General features: G+C 43.4%; 1 protein-coding gene across 7 annotated transcripts in view; it reads left to right on the top strand.

Annotated features, from left to right (window-relative positions):
- Window positions 1–22,667, top strand: part of DUS2 (dihydrouridine synthase 2) — a 49,665-nt gene that overhangs the window by 1,673 nt on the left and 25,325 nt on the right. For 2 of the 7 annotated variants that reach the window (XM_059383607.1, XM_059383612.1), the window contains exons 2-3: window positions 9,211–9,353; window positions 22,415–22,460. In XM_059383607.1, coding sequence (XP_059239590.1) covers window positions 9,228–9,353; window positions 22,415–22,460 — 172 coding nt within the window. In that variant the 5' untranslated portion in view covers window positions 9,211–9,227. Of the gene's footprint in view, window positions 1–1,204; window positions 1,281–2,105; window positions 2,248–6,435; window positions 6,518–9,210; window positions 9,354–22,414; window positions 22,461–22,667 lie in introns of those variants that run through there. The other 5 variants (XM_059383608.1, XM_059383609.1, XM_059383610.1 and 2 more) reach the window with 5 other exon arrangements.

Consider the following 22,667-nt stretch of genomic DNA (forward strand, 5'->3'; position numbering starts at 1 on the left):
TGTTCCCCAAAAGATAAATACTTCTAAAGTTTCAAATGCCATTTTGATACATAAGTAGACTTTCTGGAAAGTTACCATTAAACCATCAGAGGAGAGTTTTGAGTAGTGACAGATGAACAGAGTCATTGGATAGAGCAGTGGCTCTCAAGTGAGGGTGACTTTGCCCCTGCCCCACCCCGAGACATTTGACAGAGTTTGGAGACATTTTCATATTTTATTTTTTTAAAGATTTCATTTATTTATTTTGTCAGAGAGCGTACAAACAGCTGGAGCGGCATGCAAAGCAGGCAGAGGGAGACACAGACTCCCAGCTGAGCAAGGAGCCCAGTGTGGGACTCAGTCCCAGGATCCTGGGATCATGACCTGAGCTAAAGGCAGCCGCTTAACTGACTGAACCACCCAGGCATCCTGAGCATGGAGACATTTTTAGTTGTCACATCTGGGAAGGTGCTATTGGCATCTAGTGTGCAGAGGCCAGGGATGTTGCTCAACATTGTACAATGCGCAAGAAAGTCCCCAACAAAAAGGATTATCTGGCCCAATAGGTGAACAGTGTGTTGTTGAGAAGCCCTGCATAGAGTATGAGGACTGAAGAGTGGCTGAGGTTACAAGTGCTTTTACTACAGGTAGTCGTGTTTGACAAGCTCTTTCACTGGCTCTTCCTCACCCTCAGAATCTGTAGCAAGTATATTGATGCCATTGCTTGCTTTGACCTTGGGATTAGGAATGTTGGAGGCCCCGTAGGTCATAAACACAAGAAAAAGTGATTCAAGGGAGTGAAGCTGGGGAAGAGAAATTGAGAGAGAACAAGACCATCCTTATGGATCGGGGGAATGTGCCAAATGGAAGAGAGATGAGGTGTGCTGTGGGGTGTACTACTCCAGAAGGCAGAACAGGGACTCGTAAGTAATAGGCAGATGCTAAATTTGATAATAAAGAACTGCTGTAACAATAGAATTGCCCAGATCTGTCTTGAGGGTGCTAGTTTTCTATCATTGAAAAGTTTATATCCAGGCCAGATGACTGCTGGTTGGCAGTATGGTAGAGGGGAGTTGATACAAAGGACACTCTAAGATATTGTGATTCTATACTACTTCTATGATTCTTTTCAAGAACTCAGGGCTCCTTGTTCCTTATCTATGTAGCTTCCTAGACATCTGACTCAACAGATTTTATCCATTTACATGTGCCACTGTTTTTTCAGATAAAAACAAACTCTTACTTTGCACCAACCCAGAACAGATACACTGAAGGAATTATCAGAAAAGAATAATACATTGGTATGTACTTGCATTTGGGTTCTGCCCAAATATTTGGGGGCAGGGAAGCTAGTTAATATATGGCTGCTTTCTCACCATGCTCAAACCCTGACAATATGATTAATTCAAAATCTCATAAGGATTGGAATCTGTCTGAGCCATTCTCTGCTCATGGTCCTTAATTTCTTTTTGTCAGTTCATCAGCCACTAAATAAGGCTCCTCTCTTTTCCTTCTGCTCACTTCGAGTAACCTCTAGTTGTTATTGAGATACATGTATATTACAGTGCTTTAGAAATAAGAAAGTTTTACTTATTGTAGAAAGAATGTAAGCTCCTGAGAGCAGAGGTCTAACTGGTAGTATTTTTTCCCAGGGCTGCCATGGTAACTCACATTATCTGGTTACTCTGTAAGTTTTTTTTTTTTTTTTAAGATTTTTGTTTATTTATTTGACAGTGCAAGTAGGCAGAGCTGCAGGCATACGGAGAGAAGCGGGCTCTCTGCTGAGCAGAGAGCCCAACATGGGGCTCTCTCCCAGGGCTCTGGGATCATGACCCAGCCGAGGGTAGCCGCTTAACTGACTCTATGAGTTTTAAACAGATGCCCTTAGATCTCAGGTGATAATGGTACAGTCATTCTTGCATTCATTTATTCATTGAGTAAATGTTTCCTGAGCACCATGCATGTGCTGGGTACTGTTCAGACAGACAGTGAGAAAAACAGGTAAAATTCCTGCCCTAGTGGAGTTTACATTCTGATTTAACTGGTTTGGCGGGGGGAGGGGTAATACCTGGACTTTGTTTTTTGTTGTTGTTTTTTTAAAAATATTTTATTTATTTATTTGACAGACAGAGATCACAAGTGGGCAGAGAGAGACCGGGGGATGCAGGCTCCTTGCCGAGCAGAGAGCCTGATGCGGGGCTCGATCCCAGGACCCTGGTATCTTGACCTGAGCCGAAGGCAGAGGCTTTAACCCACTGAGCCATCCAGGTGCCCTGACATTGGTGTTTTTTTAAAGCCTTTCTAGATGATTCTAATGTGCCACCCTGTTTGAGAATCACATTTATAAACAAAACACTTTGGGAATTGCGAGGCACTGCAAAAATAAAAAGTGGCTGTTAGTATTCCCTCCCTGTTCCTTCATTACCCTGCCTGCATCAGGACCGTTGTGCAAGTGCTGGCCATTCTCTTATCAGCCCATGTCATTATGTGCCTACATCATTTCACCCTCTTTCTAACCCATTTCCTTGTCTCCTTCCGGTCTTTCACTTTCTAGCCCATCATCTATTTTCTGAATGATCTTGCTAAAGCCCAGCCATGGCCTTGTCACCCCTTGACGCAAAAGCTGTTAGAGGATGTGTGTGGCCTACAGCTCATCTCCTCATCATCTCCAGAGTCTGCCCCCACTTCATCTCCTGCTGCTTTCTTACCTGAGTCTTGTTCACTCAAGTGATGGCTCTTATGCAAGTTGCATAAAGGGCTCGCAGTCCTTCACTTGGTAAGCAAGGGAGTGGGGTAGTCATTTGTCTGCTCTAACCAAACGAGGTATGGCAAGGCACTTGAAGTGCTCTGTGATAGAGCACATTTGTCTGCGATAGAGCCCTTCTGTGGCTGAAGCATGGGTCATATTGTGGTTCTCATTGCCACTTGACCTGTTAATTTCTTTCCACAACAAACCCTAACACTTATGCTAGATTGTGTTTTCTGTGCTCTGTGACAAAGACCTGGTGATAAGCAAGATGCAGGGCTTGCCTTCCCCTTGTGATGAGGGAGGTAGGTTGACAGTTAGTTGCTCTTATAATTACAAGAGTATACTCCATCCCAGGACAGGAATGAGCTAAGAGGAGATGCCCTTACTCTGTGTTTGGGAGATAAATGTCAGGGAAGGCTTTCTGGATGAAGTGAATCTGGGTGATGTTCTGAAAGGCTGCTGGAAGTCAGCCAGGTAGAGGGATAGGAATCTGGGTTCTAGGCAGGGGCAACTTGTTCAGAGACTACAGGCCAGTTTGTTGAGAGACAGCAGGCTAGGTTGGGGGAACTAGGAATAGTTCAGAAGAGATGAAGCTTAGCATGGGGGAGTTAAGAGGGCAGGGGGCAAGAGATGAAAGATAGGGCTTCTGAGGAAGGCAGGGAGCAGACTTGTTTGCAATGTGAAGGAGCTGGGACTTAATTGTAAGGGCAGAAGGGAAGGCTGTGGAGAATAGGAATATCCTGTCCCAATTTGTGTTTTGAAAGACCCTGCCGGCTGCTGGAAGGAACTTAGATTGAACACAATGAGCCTGGAAGCAGAGAGACTGGTTTGCAGGCTGTTGTCGTCAGTCACCTGATAGATGGCAGTGGCAGAGCTGAGACGCTCTTTGGGCTCAAGAGCTCAGTTCTTCCCATTTCTTTACCTTCCGCACTTCACACAGTGCCTTCATCCTAAAAGAACTAGTAGATGTTTGTTGATCTAACAATAGACTTCAAATGTGTTGAAAGTGTAAAAGCCGGATAGTGAGAGCGGTTAACATTTATTAAACTCTTACTGTTGGGATGCCTGGGTGGCTCAGTTGGTTAATCCCCTGCGTTCTGCTCAGGTAATGATCCCAGGGTCCTGGGATCAAGTCCCACATCGGGCTCCTTGCTCAGTGGGGAGCCTGCTTCTCTCTCTGCGTGCCGCTCTGCCTGTTTGTGCATTCTCTCTCTGACAAATGAATAAATAAAATCTTAAAAACAAACAAACAAATCCTTACTGTGTGCTCTGAGCTGTTGTGCATCATAGAATTGACTTTTCACAGCATCCCGCCTGACATAGATTCTGTGGGAGCCTCATATGCCAGAGGGAGAGGCTGAGCCTCCATTAGGTTCATTCATCTGCCTGGGGCAGAGTTGGGGTTCCAGTGCACGTCTGATTCCAGAGTTTGGAATCTTAATAGAGAGATGCTGTATCACCTCTTTCTCTTGTAAGTATAATAGGTCACTTTAATTTTTTCTTATCTACACATGTTTTGAGTGGGAAATAGGATAATTATCTGAATATGTAATCCTAATTGACTTTTTTAAAAAAGATTTTATTTAATTATTTGACAGACAGAGATCACAAGTAGGCAGAGAGGCAGGCAGAGAGAGAGAGAGAGAGAGCCTGATGCAAGGCTCGATCCCAGGACCCCGGGATCCTGACCTGAGCTGAAGGCAGAGTCTTTAACCCACTGAGCCATCCAGGCGCCCCTTGACTTCTGTTTTAACTCTAAATTTGTATTTTAAAGAAATTGCTTTTTAAGCAAGGTCGTAGCCTCTAGGAAAATTTACATGGAAGGGTAAATGGTAAAGTTTTTTCCATTCGTTGCTTTCCCTGAGTAGTGTTATCTTCAGTCTGAAAGTGTTATAATTAGTGGGATTTTGTATCTATGCAACTGAAGTTAAGGTTACTGTCTGAGAAGATAACCAAAACTGTCAGAAGAAAAGCCCTTAAAAGAACGGTAGAGAGAGGAAAAAAAAAGAAAAGAAAGAAAGAGAGATCGTCTCAGTTTGTGTGACTGAATTGGTGATCTGGGTATGATCTTGGGGCCCAGCAAATGGTTGTGAGGGTAACTGGGAAAGGGTGGGGACTGCCTCTTTTCTTTGAAAGGAGTCTTTTTGGAGGCAGGCCTGGTCAGGCACTGCTGGCAGGTGCCAGAGGGAGTTCCCAGACCAACCACCCTCTAGGAGGGTGTGCTTAGCTGCCAGAGAGTAAGAATTCAGTCCTGCCTTCCTTTCTAAGCAGCTGCTAAGGGCCAAGTACTAGGCTCAGGGAAAGAAACCTGGTAGTAAACTAGGTAGTCATATTCCTGTCCTTGTGGAACTTGTCCTGGTGGCCTAGAGCAGGAGCTAGGGGTTAAACAAGAAACCACACAAATCAGTGTGGACACATGGGGATTGTAACGGAGCTATAGAGAAGCACAAAGTGTTGCGAGAGCATGTGACCAGGGACCTGAAGTTAGATGGTTGGTCTGATAGGGAATTGTCTCCAAAAAGGGGACATTCAAGGTCAAGAGGACCTCAGTGTGGGTGTGTATGATTGAGTCAGGGAGAGTCTTCCAGACAGAGAGGATTGATTCCAAGTGCACAGACCCCAGAGCTTAGTGTGGGAGACTTTCAAAGAAGTCCAGGGTGGCCAGGACAAGGAGAGTGAGGGGGAGAGAGGCTTGAGGTAAGCTGGAGATGTGGGCAGGGACAGGTCATGCAGGGTTTGGTGGGCCATCAGAAGGGTTTGGGAGTTCTTCTAAACTTAGAGGGAAGCCATTGAAGGATATAAACAAGGGAGGGGTATTATCAGAGTTGCCTTTTTCAAATGCCACACAATATCAAGAGAAAGGATAGGAGGGGGTAGGATTAGATTTGGGAGACCAGTTAGGAGGCTGGCTTCCTGCACAATGGTGGCACGGGAGATGGAGCAAAGCATTGCTTCTCGGCCTTTTGGCTAAGATCAAATGGAGATGGAGCAAGGCAGATGGATTAGAGTTACATATTAGAGTTATATATTAGAGTTATATTTATATTTTGAGTTATATAGAGTTATAATTATATTCCACAGTAGTTAGCGATAGATTAAATGTGGGGAATATGAATTAAGGATGAGTCATTGGGTGAATGGAAATGCTAGTTGCTGAAATGGGAAACATTATCTCTCCAGGTATTCGCCTGATTAACACCTTCTCTCCCTTGAAATCTTGAATCAGAAATTATTTCTTGGGGCGCCTGGGTGGTTCAGTCGGTTAAACATCTGACTCTCGATTTCGGCTCAGGTCTTGATCTCAGGTTTGTGAGATAGAGCCCTGTGTCAGGACCCACGCTCAATGCAGAGTTTGCTTGAGATTATTTCCCCTCCCTCCCTCCCCCTGTGCTGTATCCCCTCTCTGCACTCTTGAGTTTGCTCTCTTTTTCTACAATAAATAAAATAAAAAAAAACAAAAAATAAAAAGAAGAAGAAGAAATTATTTCTTAAGGGAAGCCTTTCTCAACCCCCTATTCATCCATTTCCTGCTGGCACAGCTTCCCAAAATCTCATGTCCTTCATAGCACTGTACATTGCCGTAATTTCACAATTTGTAAGTTCCCTTTCTATAAGCCTCTCTTCTTCTGTACCTCCTCCTCCTCATAGTGCCAGTCAGTGCTTAGCATATCACAGGGGCTCAATAGATGTCTGTTGAATGAATTAATGAAGATAGAGGAGGCAGCTTAGGAGCGCAGATCAAGATCCTGTTTTTGCATGCTTAGTATAAGACGTCCTTAAGATACCCAGGTGGGTATGTGTATTGAACAGTTGGTGTAATATGCTGGTGATCTTTAAAGATGCCAATATTTTAAGTCATGGGAATAAGTAAATTTGCAAGGGAGAATGTGTGGAATTAGAAGGGAAGGGGCCCAAGACTAAGGAGGAAACAAGTGAGTAGAGGAGGTGAAACCAGGAAAGACACTGAAAAGCAGGGCAGAGAGTTGGGAGAAAAACCAGGAAAGTATGGGGTCAGGGGGGTCAAGGAAGAGGGGAGGCTCAACCATGTCACTGTACTATTAGTGAAACAAGATTGTGGACAGGTGATGCACAACTTTCAGGTCATTGGTGACACTGAGCAGTTTTAGTGGAGCAGTGAGGTGAGGGCCCGGCAGAATGGGCTGAATAATAAAAAAGCAAATGGAAACAGTAACTGAGCAGAGCATAGCATTGGCTAGCTAGCTTCATGACTTTTTAGAGGGGTCCATATTTGCTAAAATAAATGTTAACAGTTCTCTCTGAGATATGGGATTTGGATTTTTTTTTTCTTTTTACTCCTGTTGGCTCTATTTTCAAAGTATATTTAGGATATGATCACTTCTCACCACCTCTAATACCAGCTCCCTGGCCTGAGCCACCATCAGTTTTTATGTTGGTTACCAAAGAGCCTTGTACTTGGTCTCCCTATGTTTACTCTGGCCCCCAACAGACTGCTCTGCTCTTTACATAGCAGTCACCATGATCCTGAGAAAACATGTTCAGTCATGCTACTCCTCTGTTTAAAACCTATTACTGGCTTCTATTTTGTGAAGAGCTAACAGCCTGTAGAGTGTCCTTCAAGGCCATATGGGATCTGACTACTGTGTCCTGTCTGCTTACTGCTGAGACATTTTGTATCTGACTTTCATTACTTTCTCTTCTCTTTGTGTTCCAACCATATTGGTCTCCTTGCTGCTCCTCTAACACACCAGGCAAGCTGCTGCCCTAGGGCCTTTGCACTGGCTGTCTCTTCTGCTGTGTATCTTTTTTTTTTTTTTTAATATTTTATTTATTTATTTGACAGAGAGAGAGAGATCACAAGTAGGCAGAGAGGCAGGCAGAGAGAGAGGGGGAGGCAGGCTCCCTGCTGAGCAGAAAGCCCAATGTGGACTCGATCCCAGGACCCTGAGAGCAAGACCTGAGCTGAAGGCAGAGGCTTAACCCACTGAGCCCTCTTCTGCTGTGTATTCTTCCACTAGATACCAACTTGGCTAACTCAAGTCTTAGCTCAAATGTTATCTTTCCATTGAAGCCTATCTTGGTTTCCCTATTTAAAATTTTATATTTTAATGTACATACTTTCATATAAATGTTTTTATGTTTTAATGTAAAATATACAATTAATATACCATGTATTTGTATTTTTCCTGCTGGGAGTGTGGGGTAAATGGGTGAAGGTGGTAAAAAGACAGGAACTTCTGGGGCGCCTAAGTGGTTCAGTTGGTTAAAAGCCTGACTCTTGATTGCGGCTCAGGTCATGATTTCAGGGTTGTGGGATCGAGCCCTGTGTTGGCTCTGTGCTTAGCACAGAATCTGCTTGTTCCTCTCCGTCTTCTCCTCCTCTCCCCCTTCTCTTTCTCTCTCTCTAAAAAAAGAGAAAAAAGATATGACTTCCAGTTAGAAGATAAATATGTTCTGAGGATGTAATGTACAACATAGCAACTATAGCAACGTATTTGAAGGTTGCTGAGAGTGGATCTTTTTAAAAAGATTTTATTTATTTATTCAGGATGCCTGGGAGGCTCAGTTGGTTAAGCGGCTGCCTTCGGCTCAGGTCATGATCCCAGTGTCCTGGGATCAAGTCCCACATTGGGCTCCTTGCTCAGCAGGGAACCTGCTTCTCCTTCTGCCTCTGCCTGTGACTCTGTCTGCCTGTGCTCACTCTCTCTGACAAATAAATAAATAAAATCTTTTTAAAAATTATTTATTTATTTATTTATTTATTTGAGAAAGAGAGAGAGAGGGAAAGGGAGCAGGGGGAGGAGCAGAAGGGGAAGGAATGCCAAGCTGACTCGGTGGGTTGAGTGCAGAGCTCATTATGGGGCTCTGTCCCACAACCCTGAGATCATGACCTGAGCCGCAACCAAGAGTCGGATGCCCAACCTACTGAGCCACCCAGAGACCTCACTAAGAGTCAATCTTTAAAGTTCTCATCACAATAAAAAGAATTATTAATATATGAGGTGATAGATATTAACTTACTGTGGTAATCATTTTCTGGTATATACATATATCAAATCACTATGTTGTACACCTTAAATTAATACATTATATGTCAATCACATCTCAGTAAAATGGAAAAAACTTTTGACCCAGCCCCTGTGCTTTCAATTTCCTTTTTCCCTGTTTTTTAACTCCATAGCATTACCAGTTTTCCAACATGCTATGTAATTTGTTTTATGTTATTTTTTTGCCTTTGCTCCCCTGCTAGAATAAAAGTTCTGTTAGAGCAGAAGTTTTTCTGTTTTGTTCTCTAATTATCCAAAAGACTAGGACAGTGACTGTCCCAAACTAGGCATATAATTATTATTCTTTAGATGAATGAATAAACATGCCTGATTTTTAGGATCAGAGAAAAGGGAAACAAAGTCCTGTGTGTTGGATAGAAGAAGAAAAGTCTGCCCTGGATAACAGAGAAGATTTTCTTTTTGTGGATTTCAGACTCTTGTTTTCCCTTTCTGCAGGCTTTAGCAGAGGAAGAATGATTGAGCATAGCCTCTCACTGTGCTACCGCAACAAACTCATCTTAGCCCCTATGGTTCGGGTAGGCACTCTTCCAATGCGGCTGCTGGCCCTGGACTATGGAGCAGACATCGTGTACTGTGAGGTAAGAGGCTCCTGAGTTTCTCGGAGGGCTTTGCCACCATTGTGGCCTCCTTGTCTGTGAGTGGGAGTGGTCAGGAGTTAATTGGGGGCAGAATGGGCACTCACTTCACAGGCACTCCCTGAAGGCAGTGGGAGACAAACATGACACTGGTGAGTTCTCTGGGCCCTGTTCAGGGTCAGGAGCCTGGGCAGCATGGAGGCCTTGTGGGATCCCTGGGTTGGGTGATTAGATGAGTGTTGTATCAGGTCACTGCCCTGGCCTCCGCACGAGTGAATAGACATTCGTGCATGTGTAATGAACTCAAGGTTAGGAAGAGGAGAAAAAGGAGCAGGGAGGCTGGATGGGGTTGGTTTTGAGAGCCACAGGATTTTCTGGTGGTCATACTTAGTGGGTTGCCTACATCCTGGCTGCTCTAGAGCGTAGTAGGCCTTTACACTCAGGCTTAGAAAGTATTTTCTAGGAAAAACAGCATTACAGAAGTAGCTGATATTGCATAGTGTTGGGGTGTGAGCAGTGTTTCTCTGGTGGGCATATAACAGAATTATCTGGAGAATTCTCTCCCACTCACCATCCCCAGTCCTGATATGTCTCCTTAGTGTGGGTGAGCAGTTGAAGAAGAAGCTATTCAAGTGCTTCAGATACTTCTATCTTTGAAAGGCATTGCTGGTGGGATGGGGACTGTGGCTATAAAAGGGCAGAACAAGGATCCCAGTGGTGATGGGACTGTTGGAACTGTTCATGGAACTGTTCTGTGACCAAACTCTCAGTGTCAGTATCCTGCTTGTATTACACTATAGTTTTGTAAGATGTTACCATTGGGGAGGTTGGGCAAACAGTACATAAGAGTTCACTTTTTTTTTTTTTTTTTTTTTTTAAAGTAGGCTCCATGCCCAGCACGGAGCCTGATGTGGGGCTTGAACTCATGACCCTGAGATCAAGACCTGAGCTGAGATCAAGAGTTGGATGCTTAACCAACTGAGCCAGCCAGGCGCCCCTGGGAGCCCACATTCTTGCAATTGCATGTGAACCTCCAATTATCTCAAAATAAAAATTTTAATTAAAAAGCCACTGGTATAGAGAGGGAACTTGGGAAGAATATACCCTAATGTACTGGGTGTTTGTATGTGGGGGGACAGGTAAGTAATTTATGATAGAAAAGTAAGAGTGGGGCGCTTGACTGGCTCAGTCAGTAGGGCATACAACTCTTGATCTTGGGGTTGTGAATTCAAGCCCCACATTGGGCTTGTAACCTACTTAAAGTAAAATCTTAAAAAAAGTAAAAGAGTGAGAGAAATAGGCAAATTAAGAAGGTGTGTCAGGGAAGGCAAAAGTCAAGTCTGTCAAGTGTGATAGATGATATAGAGAAATCCATTGCAAAAGGACCAAAAAGGTGATAGGGAAACCTGACGATTGGAGGACAGCTGTGGCACAGAGATGGAAACACTTGTGGGGGCAACGGATTGCGGAGTAAGCAGCAAATGAGGAAGTAGAAACAGAGGTGCCCACTACCCCTCAGGAATTCAAGAGGTGAATGGAAGAAAAGAGTACGTGCAGGTCTGGGAGATGAAGGAAGCTGGGTGAAGGGAGTTGTTTCTAGGTGACTTGTATATTTGCAACATAAGAGAAAGCACTTTGCCTTGAGGTGAGGGCTGAAGATTCAGCAAATTGGTGTGGGGTGGGTAGGGCCTGGACTTGGAGGGGCAGGATTCTAGATGAGGTAGTGGGGCCTGCCTCCGAGGTAGGGCAGGGAGGAGAATGGGGGAAACATGGAAGGCCGGGAAGCCAAGGGGTTTTGCCTGAGATATATGTTTTACAAGATGTGGGAAGCCAGTCCTCTGCTGGCGGTGAGGGTGGCAGGAGTGGGGTGGGGACCTGAGAAGAAAGTGAGGGCAGTTTGGTCCCGTTGCTGTGGAGAATGGGCACTGGGAGATTTGCCTGGCAGCTCGGTCTGCATAGTCATGCTGTTTTTCAGCTTTAGGGGAAGGAGAACTACAGAGCTTGAGGGGATGCCCATGGCTGGGGATTGGCATGCTGCTGTCTGTAGCCAGGCAGGGCCAGAGCCATCTAGGGTGCTCGCAAAATGAAGTGGGAGAGAGAGAGCATGTGTTGTCCACATGTGGGAGTCAGAAAGCGAGGTTCCCGAGTTTTGGGTCATGGGTATAGGACCTGACTTCTAAGAGGTTTGTTGAAATAGAGGCAAGGAAGTCCCAAGAAATGAGAGCTGGGCATCCGTAAGCCTTCCAACCAGCCAGAATTTGCCCAGGGCAGGGAGGTATCTGTGTCCAGAGGCCAGTCGCAGGGCAATGTGGTAGTACACTGAGCAGTGTTTATCTGGTCCCTCATCCTTCAAGCCTCTACTCAGGCCCTCAGGTAGTCAGCTGTGGGTTAAGTGTGGCCTTTCTTAGCCAGCTCCCTCCTGGCTCTCCAAACTTCTTGGATTTCGAAGAGGATTGGGAGGATGGTCTGTGAGGACTCATGGACTGTGAGGGACTGCAAGGACTCATGGACTTAGAGCCTGAGGAATGGGGACCAAAAATATCAGTCCCAGAGAGCTCAGCAGTTGTTTTGTTGCCTATGATGCCCCCTTCAGCATGCTTGGTGGGTGTTTACTCTGGAGAGTCAAGACGGCTTATAAACGGACCGGCCTCTGCCAAAGTCAAGATGACTTATAAACAAACCAGCCTCTGCCAGAGGACACCTAGGCCTTCCACTCAGGTGTAACACCTGTGGAGAGCAAAGGCAGGCTGGCCAGTGGACCCTTGCTTAGCATTGGTAGGTGGCCGGGGATGGCGGAGTACTGAACTTGGCACAGTATGGTGCCTGCTGCCCCCTGGTGGGCCCAGTGTTGCTGTGCAGGCCCGCTGCCTGCATGATCTTCTGGGTTCACAATGAGGTGGTCCAGCTGGGGTTTTAGTTAAACCGTCCCACCAACCTCATGCCTAGGAAATACCAGGCATGCACGCACCTCCTTAAAAGCTCTGCAAAGCCCTCAGAAGCTCGAAGTGAAGAAAGGATGAAGAAAGATGAACTAGCTCAGCAGAAGTCTGATTCCCCACTAAGTTCTGCCTTATTGATACTGGTTTTCCAGGAGTCCCTCAGATGTTATGTAGCTATTCCTTTTTATAAAAGCAAGCGACTGAGTGCTGAGGTGGCTCAGTTGGTTAAGCAACTGCCTTTGGGTCAGGTCATGATCCTTGGGTCCTGGGGTTGAGTCCCACATGGGGCTCCCTGCTCAGCAGGGAGTCTGCTTCTCTCTCTCCTTCTGCCTGCCACTCCCCTGCTTGTGTGCTCTCTCTCTCTCTCTCTCAAATAAATAAATAAAATCTTTAAAAACAACAAAACAAAACAAGGGGACTCCAGTTGCCCAGAATGTAAGAACACACCAACCTGTTAGACTTAAACCTTTTACTAAATAAGACTAAGGGAGGAGGCAGTGTTCTGAAGAGGCCCTGGTTGCCAGAATGGGTACTTAAAATTTATTTGTGCATGTGGTAAGAAAACACATAAAATTTACCATCTTAGGGGCACCTGGGTGGTTCAGTGGGTTAAGCCTCTGCCTTCGGCTCAGGTCATGATACCAGGGTCTTGGGATCAAGCCCCACATCGGGCTCTCCAAGCCCCACATCGGGCTCTCTGCTCAGCAGAGAGCCTGCTTCTTCCTCTCTCTCTCTGCCTGCCTTTCTGCCTACTTGTGATCTCTGTCAAATAAATAAATAAAATCTTTAAAAAAAATTTTACCAACTTAACCATTTTTGAATGTGCACTTTGGTAGTGTTGAGTTGTGAAACAGATCTCTAGAGTCTTTTCATCTTCCACTACTGAAACTCTATGCACATGAAACAACTCCCCCCTTACCCCATCTCTCCAGGCCCCGGTAACCACTCTCCTATTTTCTGTTTCTATGAATTTGACTACTTTAGGTACCTCATAGAAGTGGAAGCATATGTGATACTTGTTTTTTTGTGACTGGCTTATATCACTTAGCATAATGTCCCCAAGGTTCCTCCATGTTATAGTATGTGGCAGGATTTCCTTCCATTTTTAGGCTGAATAATAGTCCAGTGTATGTTTATGCCCCATTCTCTTTATACATTCATTGGTTGATGAATATTTGGGTCCTTCCACATCTTGGTTATTTTGCATAGTGCTGCTATGAACATAGGTATGCAAATATCTCTTTGAGAGCTTGCTTTCAATTCTTTTGGATATATATATATCTACAGGGTGGATTGCTAGATCAGGTGGTAGTTCTGTTTTTAATTTTTGGAAGAAACTCTATACTATTTGCCCTAAAAATTGTACCATTTTATAATCCTACCAATAGTGAACAATTTCTTCATGTCCTTGCTAACACTTGTTCTGTTCTGTTGTTTTCCTTTTCTTTCTTTTTTAAATAATAGCCATACTAATGGGTGAGAGGTGATAGCTCATTGTGGTTTTAATTTACATATCTCTGATGATTGCCGGCCATTGCTGTATAATCTTTGCAGAAATTTTTATTCAGGTTCTTTGCCCAGAATGGGCAATTTCTTAAAACTTAAAAAAGAGGGATGCCTGGGTGGCTCAGTTGGTTAAGCGACTGCCTTCAGCTCGGGTCATGATCCTGGAGTCCCAGGATCAAGTCCCACATCGGGCTACCTGCTCAACAGGGAGTCTGCTTCTCCCTTTGATCCTACCCCCTCTCATGCTCTCTCTCTCAAATAAATAAATAAAATCTTTTAAAAATAGAGTTTTACCCACTTAAAAAAAAAACTTAAAAAAGAAATCAGATTTATAGAAAAGTTATTGTATGTTTATACTTCAATAAAAAATAAAAAAAACTTTATAAAGGGAAAAAATTATTAAAAAGTTGCATCCATACCCAGATTAACCTATGGTCAACATTTTTGCTTGATTTGTTTTATCATTTGTGTTCTATCTAATGTATATATTTTTTCTCCTTAGACTAATTTTTTAAACGTTTTTCTTTTCTTTGTTTTAAGATTTTATTTATTTATTTGAGAGAGAAAGAGAACATGAGAGGGAAGAAGGTCAGAGGGAGAAGCAGACTCCTGGCAGAGCTGGGAGCCCAATGTGGGACTCGATCCCAGGACTCCGGGGTCATGACCTGAGCCAAAGGCAGTGGCTTAACAAGCTGAGCCACCCAGGTGCCACTTAAACTTTTTTTTAAAGATTTTTTAATTTAATTGTCTTGAGAGAGAGAGCAGGAGAGAGCAAGCATGAGCAGGGGGGAGCAGCAGAGGAAGAGGGAGAAGCAAGACTTCCCACTGAGCAGGGAGCCTGATGCAGGGCTCCATCCCAGGACCACCTGAGCTGAAGGCAGATGCTTAAGCAACTGAGCCACCCAGGGTCCCCCTTAACTAATTTTTTAAGCTGAAATGCAGTTGACAATGTTAAATTAGTTTCATGCATTCTCCTTAACTATCAGAGTAAGTTCCATTCACTATAATTTCTTACTTCTCAGTACTTCATTGATATTTTACCAGAATCAAGTCTTTCTTCTATACAATGATGATATAGGCATCATCTTCAGTAAAACTAATTGATATAATCCTTTTTTTGATCTATCCTCTATCTTCTGATTTTGTCAAGTGACCCAGAGTTGTTCCTCTAAGCATTTTTTTAACATTAAAAAAATTTTTTTTTAGGGCGCCTGGGTGGCTCAGTGGGTTAAGCTGCTGCCTTTGGCTCAGGTCATGATCTCAGGGTCCTGGGATCGAGTCCCGCATCGGGCTCTCTGCTCAGCAGGGAGCCTGCTTCCTCCTCTCTCTCTCTCTCTCTGCCTGCCTCTCTGCCTACTTGTGATCTCTCTCTGTCAAATAAATAAATAGAATCTAAAAAAAAAAAAAATTTTTTTTTTAAAAAGATTTTGTTGGGGTGCCTGGGTGGCTTAGTGGGTTAAGCCTCTGCCTTTGGCTCAAGTCATGATCTCAGGGTCCTGGGATCGAGCCCTGCATCAGGTTCTCTGCTCAGCGGGGAGCCTGCTTCCCCCTCTCTCTCTGCCTGCCTCTCTACCTGCTTGTGATCTCTCTCTCTCTTTCTCTGTCAATTAAGTAAATAAATAATCTTAAAAAAAAAAAAAGTTTTGCAAAAGAGAGAGAGGGCAGGTCTGAGCAAAGAGAGGGGCAGAGGGAGAAGCTGAGGAGGAAGCATGATGCGGGGCTCTGTTCCAGGACCCTGGGGTCACGACCTGAGCTACCCAGGTGCCCTAACATTTTTTTTTAAGATTTTATTTTTAGGGGCACCTAGGTGGCTCAGTGGGTTAAAATCTCTGCCTTCGGCTCGGGTCGTGATCCCAGTGTCCTGGGATGGAGCCCCACATCGGGCTCTCTGCTCAGCATCCTTCTCTCTCTGCCTGCCTCTCTGCCTGCTTGTGATCTCTGCCTGTCAAATAAATAAATACAATCTTAAAAAAAAAAAAAAAGATTTTATTTTTAGGTTCTCCTGAGTGGCTTAGTCCGTTAAGTGTCTGCCTTCAGCTTAGGATGCAGCCCTGTGGCTAGCTCCCTGCTTAGCCAAGAGTCTGCTTCTTCCTTTCACTATGCCCTTCCCCCTCTACTCATGCTTTCTCTCTCAAATTAATAAGTAAAATCTTTTAAGAAAAGATTTTATTTTTATGTTATCTCTACATCCAACATGGAGCTCAAACTTAGAACCCCAAGATCAAGAGTCGCATGCTCTACTGACTGAACCAGCCAGGCTCCCCTTTTAACACCTTTACTGAGATAAGGTTCACACATACCATATAATTCACCAATTCAAATTGTGCAATTCAATGGCTCTCGGTATATTTACAGAATTATGCCTCCATCACCACAATCAACTATTGAACATTTTCATCACACCAAAAAGAAACCTCACATCTGTTAGCAATCCCTCCCCAGTTTCTCCCTCCTTGAGTCCCTGGAAACCACTATTCTACTTTCTATTTCTATAGATCTGCCTGTTTTAAACATCTCATATAAACAGGATCGTACCATATATAGTCTTTCATGCCGGTTTCTTTCACTTAGTGTAATGTTCCTAATGTTCACCCATGTCATTGCATGTAGCACTACTTCGTTTCTTTTAGTGGTTGACTAATAATTAATTGTATGTGTATACCACAGTTTGGTTATCCATTCAGTTGATGGATGTTTGGATTATTTCTACCTTTTGGCTATTTTGAACCATGCTGCTATGAACATTTGTGTACATTCCTCTTGGGTATATAGACCTGAGAGCAGAATTGCTGGATCATATCATAACTCTGTGTTTAACCCTTTGAGAAAATGCCAGACTGTTTTCTGAAGCAGGTGTACCATTTTACATTCTTGCCAGTATGATGTTTCCGGTTTCTCCACATCTTTGCCAGCAAAGATTTGTCTTTTTGATTATACCCATCCTAGTGGCTGTGAAGCGGTATCTCATTGTGGTTTTGATTTGCATTTCCCTAATGATTAATGAAGTCGAGAATCTTTTCCTGGGTTTATTGGCCATTTGTATATCTTCTTTGGAGAAATGTCTAATAAAATCTATGCCCATTTTTAAATTGGGTTATTTGTCTTTTTATTCTAAGAATTGTAAGAGTTCTTTATATAATCTGTGTAATAGACCTTTATCACATATGTGATTTACAAATATTTTCTCCCATTCTGTGAATTTTCTTTTCACTTTATTGATAGTATCCTTTGATACATAGAAGTTTTTAATTTTGATTAAGTCCAATTTATCTATTTTTTTCTTTTGTACTTTTGGTATCATCTCTAAGAAATTATTGCCTGATCTAAGGTCACAAAGAAATATCTGTGTTTTCTGCTATGAATTTTATAGTTTTGGCTCTTATATTTAGTTCTTCTTGATGAGTTAATTCTTGTATGTGATGTGAGGAGTCCCTACCTCTCATCAAAATTTATTTTCTTGCGCTATTTATTGAAAAGACAAATTTTCCCCAATAAATTGTCTTGGTACCCTTGTCAAAAATCAGTCAATTATAGATGTTTTGGTTTGTATCTAGACTCTGAGTTCTATTCCACTGGCTTATTTTGTTTATCCTTATGCCAGTACCACAGTCTATTTTTTTTTTTTTTCTTAGAGAGAGAGAATGAGTGGGAGGGGAGGGGCAGAGAGAGAGAATCTTAAGCAGACTCCAGACCTAACATGGAGCCCGACAATGGGCCCGATCTCATGACCATGAGATCATGACCTGAGCCAAAATCAAGAGTTGGATGCTTAACTTACTGAGCCACCCAGGCCCCCCAACACAGTCTTGATTTTTATAACTTGGTAGTAGTTTTTGAGATTAGGAAGCATGAATGTTCCAACTTAGTTTTTCTCTTTCAAGATTGTTTTGTCTAATCTGTGTTGCTTGCATTTCCATATGAATATTAAGATCAGCTTATCAAATTCTGCAAAAAGAGGAACTAGGGTTTTGATAAGGTTTGTATTGAATCTGTAGCTCAGTTTGGAGACTATTTCCATCTTAAGAGTATTAAGTTTTCCAATCCATGGTCATGTCTTTAATTTATTTAGATCCCCTTTAATTTCTTTCTACAGTATTTTATTGTTTTCGGTATGCAGTCTTTGCCACCTTGTTTTCTTCAGGCCTTCATCATTTCTCATGAGAGATCAGTTCTTACTTTTTAAAAATATTTTATTTATTTATTTGACTGAGAGAGAGAACACAAGCACAGGGAGTGGGAGGCAGAGGAAGAGGAAGAAGCAGATTCCCTGCAGAAGAGGGAGCCTGACATGGGGCTCAATCCCAGGACTCTGGGGATCATGACCTGAGCTGAAGGCAGACACTTAACCAACTGAGAAATTAGTTGTTAATCTTACTGAGGATCCCTTGTGTATGGTAGGTCACTTCTATCTTGCTGTTTTCAAGATTTTCTCTTTGCCTTTGGTCTTCATCAGTTTGTTTGTTTATTTCTAGGTGTGACTGTCTTTGAGTTTATTTTACTAGGATTGTTGATTTACTAAATCCTAGGTTTACTAGGATTTATTTTACTAGGATTGTTTTTCATCAAATTTGGGAAATTTTCTACCACTGTTTCTTCAAATATGCTTTCTATCCCTTCTTATCCTTCAGGGGCTCCCATTATTCATTTTGGCATTAATTTTTTTTTTCTGAGGGGGAAATTGATTAGTTTTTCAATCTCAGTATATTGGTATTTCTGAAAATAAAGGATATACCAAAGATCCTTCAACCAAACTGGAGACTAAAAGTACCTGTGCATACCAGAGGTGGGGCTAGAAAGGTGGCCTGGAGAGACACTGGTGATAAACTGGGGATGAATGTTATGATCAGCTCAGGGAGAGAAAACAAGCCAAGAGGAATGGAGAAGATAAAGGTGGCAGAGTGTATTTCAGATATAGGAACGTAACACATGACAGTCAAGAAAGAATAAGCCCATACATGATAAGGCATTTTATTATTTATTTATTTTAACTAGGCTCCATGCTGGGCAGGGCTCAACTCAGGGCTGAACTCATGACCCTGAGATTAATACCTAAGCTGAGATCAAGACTGGAGCTGAGGTCAAGAGTTGGATGCTTGGGGCACCTGGGTGGCTCAGTGGGTTAAGCCTCTGCCTTCGGCTTAGGTCATGATCTCAGGGTCCTGAGATCGAGCCCTGTGTCAGTCTCTCTGCTGGGCAGGGAGCCTGTTTCCCCCTCTCTCTCTGCCTGCTGCTCTGCCTACTTGTGAACTTTCTCTCTCTCTCTCGCTGTGAAATAAGTAAATAAAAAATCTTAAAAAAAAAAACAAAAAAGAGTTGGATGCCTAACTGACTGAGCCACCCAGATACTCCTAAGCCATTTTAAAATTAAATGTTGTGGGATGCCTGGCAGGCTTAGTTGGGAGAGCGTGTGACTCTTGATCTTAGGGTTTTGAGTTTAAGCCCCACACTGGGCATGAAGCCTACTTTAAAATAAAATAAAGTGTTATCCAGAAAATTGGGTAGTTATTTGAAGAAAAATATGACTTACAATGGCCTTAATTTTCAGGTAAGTTAAAATCTAAATTAATTTTAAAAAGAAGAAAAAAACAATTTAGATTATATCCTTAAATATATAATGGAGATTTATTTAGAAAGTAGAAAGCACTGTTCATGGCAAAGTTAAGGTGGTCTCTTCTATAAAAATAGAACATTATGTATAATAGAAATTGAGGGTTGTGACAATATGGATAGACCTAGAGGGTATTAAGCTAAGTGAAATAACAGAGAAAGACAAATACTATATGATCTTAGTGCATGTGGAATCTAAAAAACAAAGCAAATAAACAAAAACAACAACAAAAAGAAACATCCTCATAAATACAGAGAATAAGCTGGTGGTTGCCGGGGGAGGAGGTTGGGGGATGGGTAAAGTAGGTGAAGGGGGTTAAGAGGTGCACACTTCCAGTTATAATATAAGTAGGTCATGGGGTTAAAAAGTACAGCTTAGGGAATATAGTCAATAATAATGTAATAACTTTGTGTAGTGACACCTGGTAACTAAACTTGTGGTGAGCTTTTCATAATATGTAGAATTGTTGAATCACTGTGTTGTATACCTGAAGGTACCATATTATATATCAACTATACTTCAATTAAAAATAGAAAAAGAAGTTTGTTGAGTTGGTTGAGCGACTGCCTTCAACTCAGATCATGATCTGGAGTTCCAGGATCGAGTCCCACATCAGGCTCCCTGCTCAGCAAAAGGTCTGCTTCTCCCCTACCCTTCCCCCTCTCATGCTCAGTGTGCACTCTCTCTCTCAAATAAATAAATAAAATCTTTTAAAAAAGTAAAAAAAAAAAAGAAAGAAAGAAAGAAAGAAAGAAAGAAAGAAAGAAACCAGGGTGTAGGTAAAACAAAACAAAACAAAAAACCTGAGGAAGTAGTAGTGGTAGAAGAAAAATACTTGTGATAACTAAGATGGAAGAGCTCAATATCCAATTTGACAAAGAGTAGACTTTTTCCTACAACTTGTGTAGGTGTAAAAGGCAGTTTGCTATGAAGATGCACGGATCATAAACTCTAGCACTTGGAAAAACAATGTTTTCACTAATCAAGGAAATACAGTAAAAGAAACCATGAGGTTCCATTTTATCCCTGCAGAACTAACTGAAATGAATAAAATTGATGAATTTTATAGTGGTGTTGAGGGTACGTGGGTGAGGAGACACATTTGTGGTTTTATTGGTGACAATTTAATTTCTCCACTTTAGCAGTTGAACATCTGCTGCGGGCAAGGTCTTGAAGAGGCTCTGGCAGATGTTGAGTGAGCCCTTGCAACATGCTAGATGCTAGTGATTGGAAGATGAGTGAGACATTATCCAGGCTGCAAAGGCTTTTTTGATGTGGTAGGGAAACTGAAAAGACAATAAGATATTTCAAGAGTTGTTTTGCCTTAACTCCTCCTGTTGGGGCCCAGGCTACCTGGCCTCAAAAGCCTCAAAGCCTACCTTTTTGTGTGGACACAGGATCCTCCTTAGGGGGTTCATAGTCTAATGGTAAAGATATTATAGGGATATCTATAACATTTGAAGAAGTAGTAAATGACTTGGGGGAGGGGGGTTTGGGAATCCCAAAGAGGGCAAGGTACTGCTGGCATGGCTGGGGCCCCAGCTTGCCTTGCTTTAACCTGCTCATTTCCAGCCCAACTTCAGGCTGGCTGCAGAGCTGCTTTTTATGAGCACAGGGCACTCAGTGCTGCCCACTTCTCCACTTGCCTTTTTGCCTGCCCCTGCAACTAAGATCACTGGCTCCAGGGGCTCTGTGTTGAGCTGTGTCCATCCCTTGGGACATCACACAGTTCTTGGGGTTTAGATGCCAACCGTGTATCCATAACTGTTTGGTGGTAGTGATTTGTTTGTCCAGGCCTGGTGGATATCAGGTACTTATGACCTAAACGCAACATGGAGGGAATAGCCACAGAAACACCTATGGTGTGTACTAACCTGGGTGATGAGTCTGCTAGGGGGAGCCCTGTGGATGCAATAGGTGCCCTTTGGCCACTTTCACCCTATATGCTCTGTGAGGGAGCAAAGGCTGTTGTACTCATCTGGCTGGAATTGGAACTTGCTGAGGCTCATAGGTAGTCAGTATGGACATGCATGCCAGGGGGCAGAGTTTCTTCCTCTATTCTGGACCTGCAGAACCCCTGGGCATGAGCTTCTGGGGAGTGCGGCAGGTACCTGGCTCTTGTGATTTATCTTACACATCTATTGAAGGGGTCACTGAACAAAGCAGTAGAGTTGTCTCCTCCCAAGAGGCAGAGGATCTCAGTCCTTCAGGAGACGGGACTTTGGCTTCATTTTCATGATCCCGATTTTGAAGAAACCTCTTTCTCCTTTCTTTCCTGAGTCTGTTTGAAAATGTTCAGAGCTAAAGAGCTCAGCCCTTGTGTTTCCACAGTGTGACCTATGTAGGTCAGGAGTTTTAGACTTGATCTTGGGGCCTGGGAGGCTCAAGTAGGTTGAGCATCTGCCTTTGGCTTGGGTCATGATCCCGAGGTCCCGGGATCTGACCCCATAGAGCCTGCTTTTCTCTCTCCCCTGGCCCCTCCTCCCCACCCTGCTGTGCTTTCTCTCCTTATCTCTCTCTCTCTCAAATAGATAAATAAATAAAAATCTTTATAGAATTGATCTCAAATCTGCCTCCCTTTGCTTTTATTCTCTGGTCCCACTCTTGTTCTTGGACATTTCCTGGGCGCCCATCACTGTCTGCTCTGTGTAGGGATGAGGTAGGAGGTTCTTTGAGGGGATAGACTGGAACTGAGACTAGTAGGGGAGGAAAGTGTCCAGGTATCCATAATCTGGTCTATTGTCTGTCCCTGAGTGGCTCATCCTTTCTAGGCCCCCAACATCTTCAAGGGCCCTGGGAAGAGCAGCTGATCAAGGGTAGCTCACTTAGGCTCCTGCTTGCCATGCTTAGGGAGGTCAGCACTACATTCCCCCAAAGCCACGATTTGTTTTTGGTAGTAGGGTGACAGACCAAGCAACTCCCCCCTATTAGTGACCCCCAGTTTTGGTCCCTCCCCCATACCCAGGACCTACATGACCAGCACTGACAAGTGCCCTCTGATTCCTCCACAGGAGCTGATTGACCTCAAGATGCTTCAGTGCAAGAGAGTTGTCAATGGTGAGTGTGGTTCTGGTCCCAGGATGTGTGTGCGCCTGGTCAGGCCCAAGCAGCACTAACTAACCCCGCCCTTGCCTGGGGTGACTGTGTCCTTCTAGTGTGCTCCTTGTCTGGCTGCGTGATTTCGTGGATCATGTGCTCCCTTGACAACAGTCACTACTATTCAGAGACTCTGACAAAAAGCCAGATGTGAAATAGGCTGAATAT

The sequence above is a fragment of the Mustela nigripes genome, chromosome 17, assembly GCF_022355385.1.
Source record: "Mustela nigripes isolate SB6536 chromosome 17, MUSNIG.SB6536, whole genome shotgun sequence".
Classification (NCBI taxonomy): Eukaryota; Metazoa; Chordata; class Mammalia; order Carnivora; family Mustelidae; genus Mustela; species Mustela nigripes.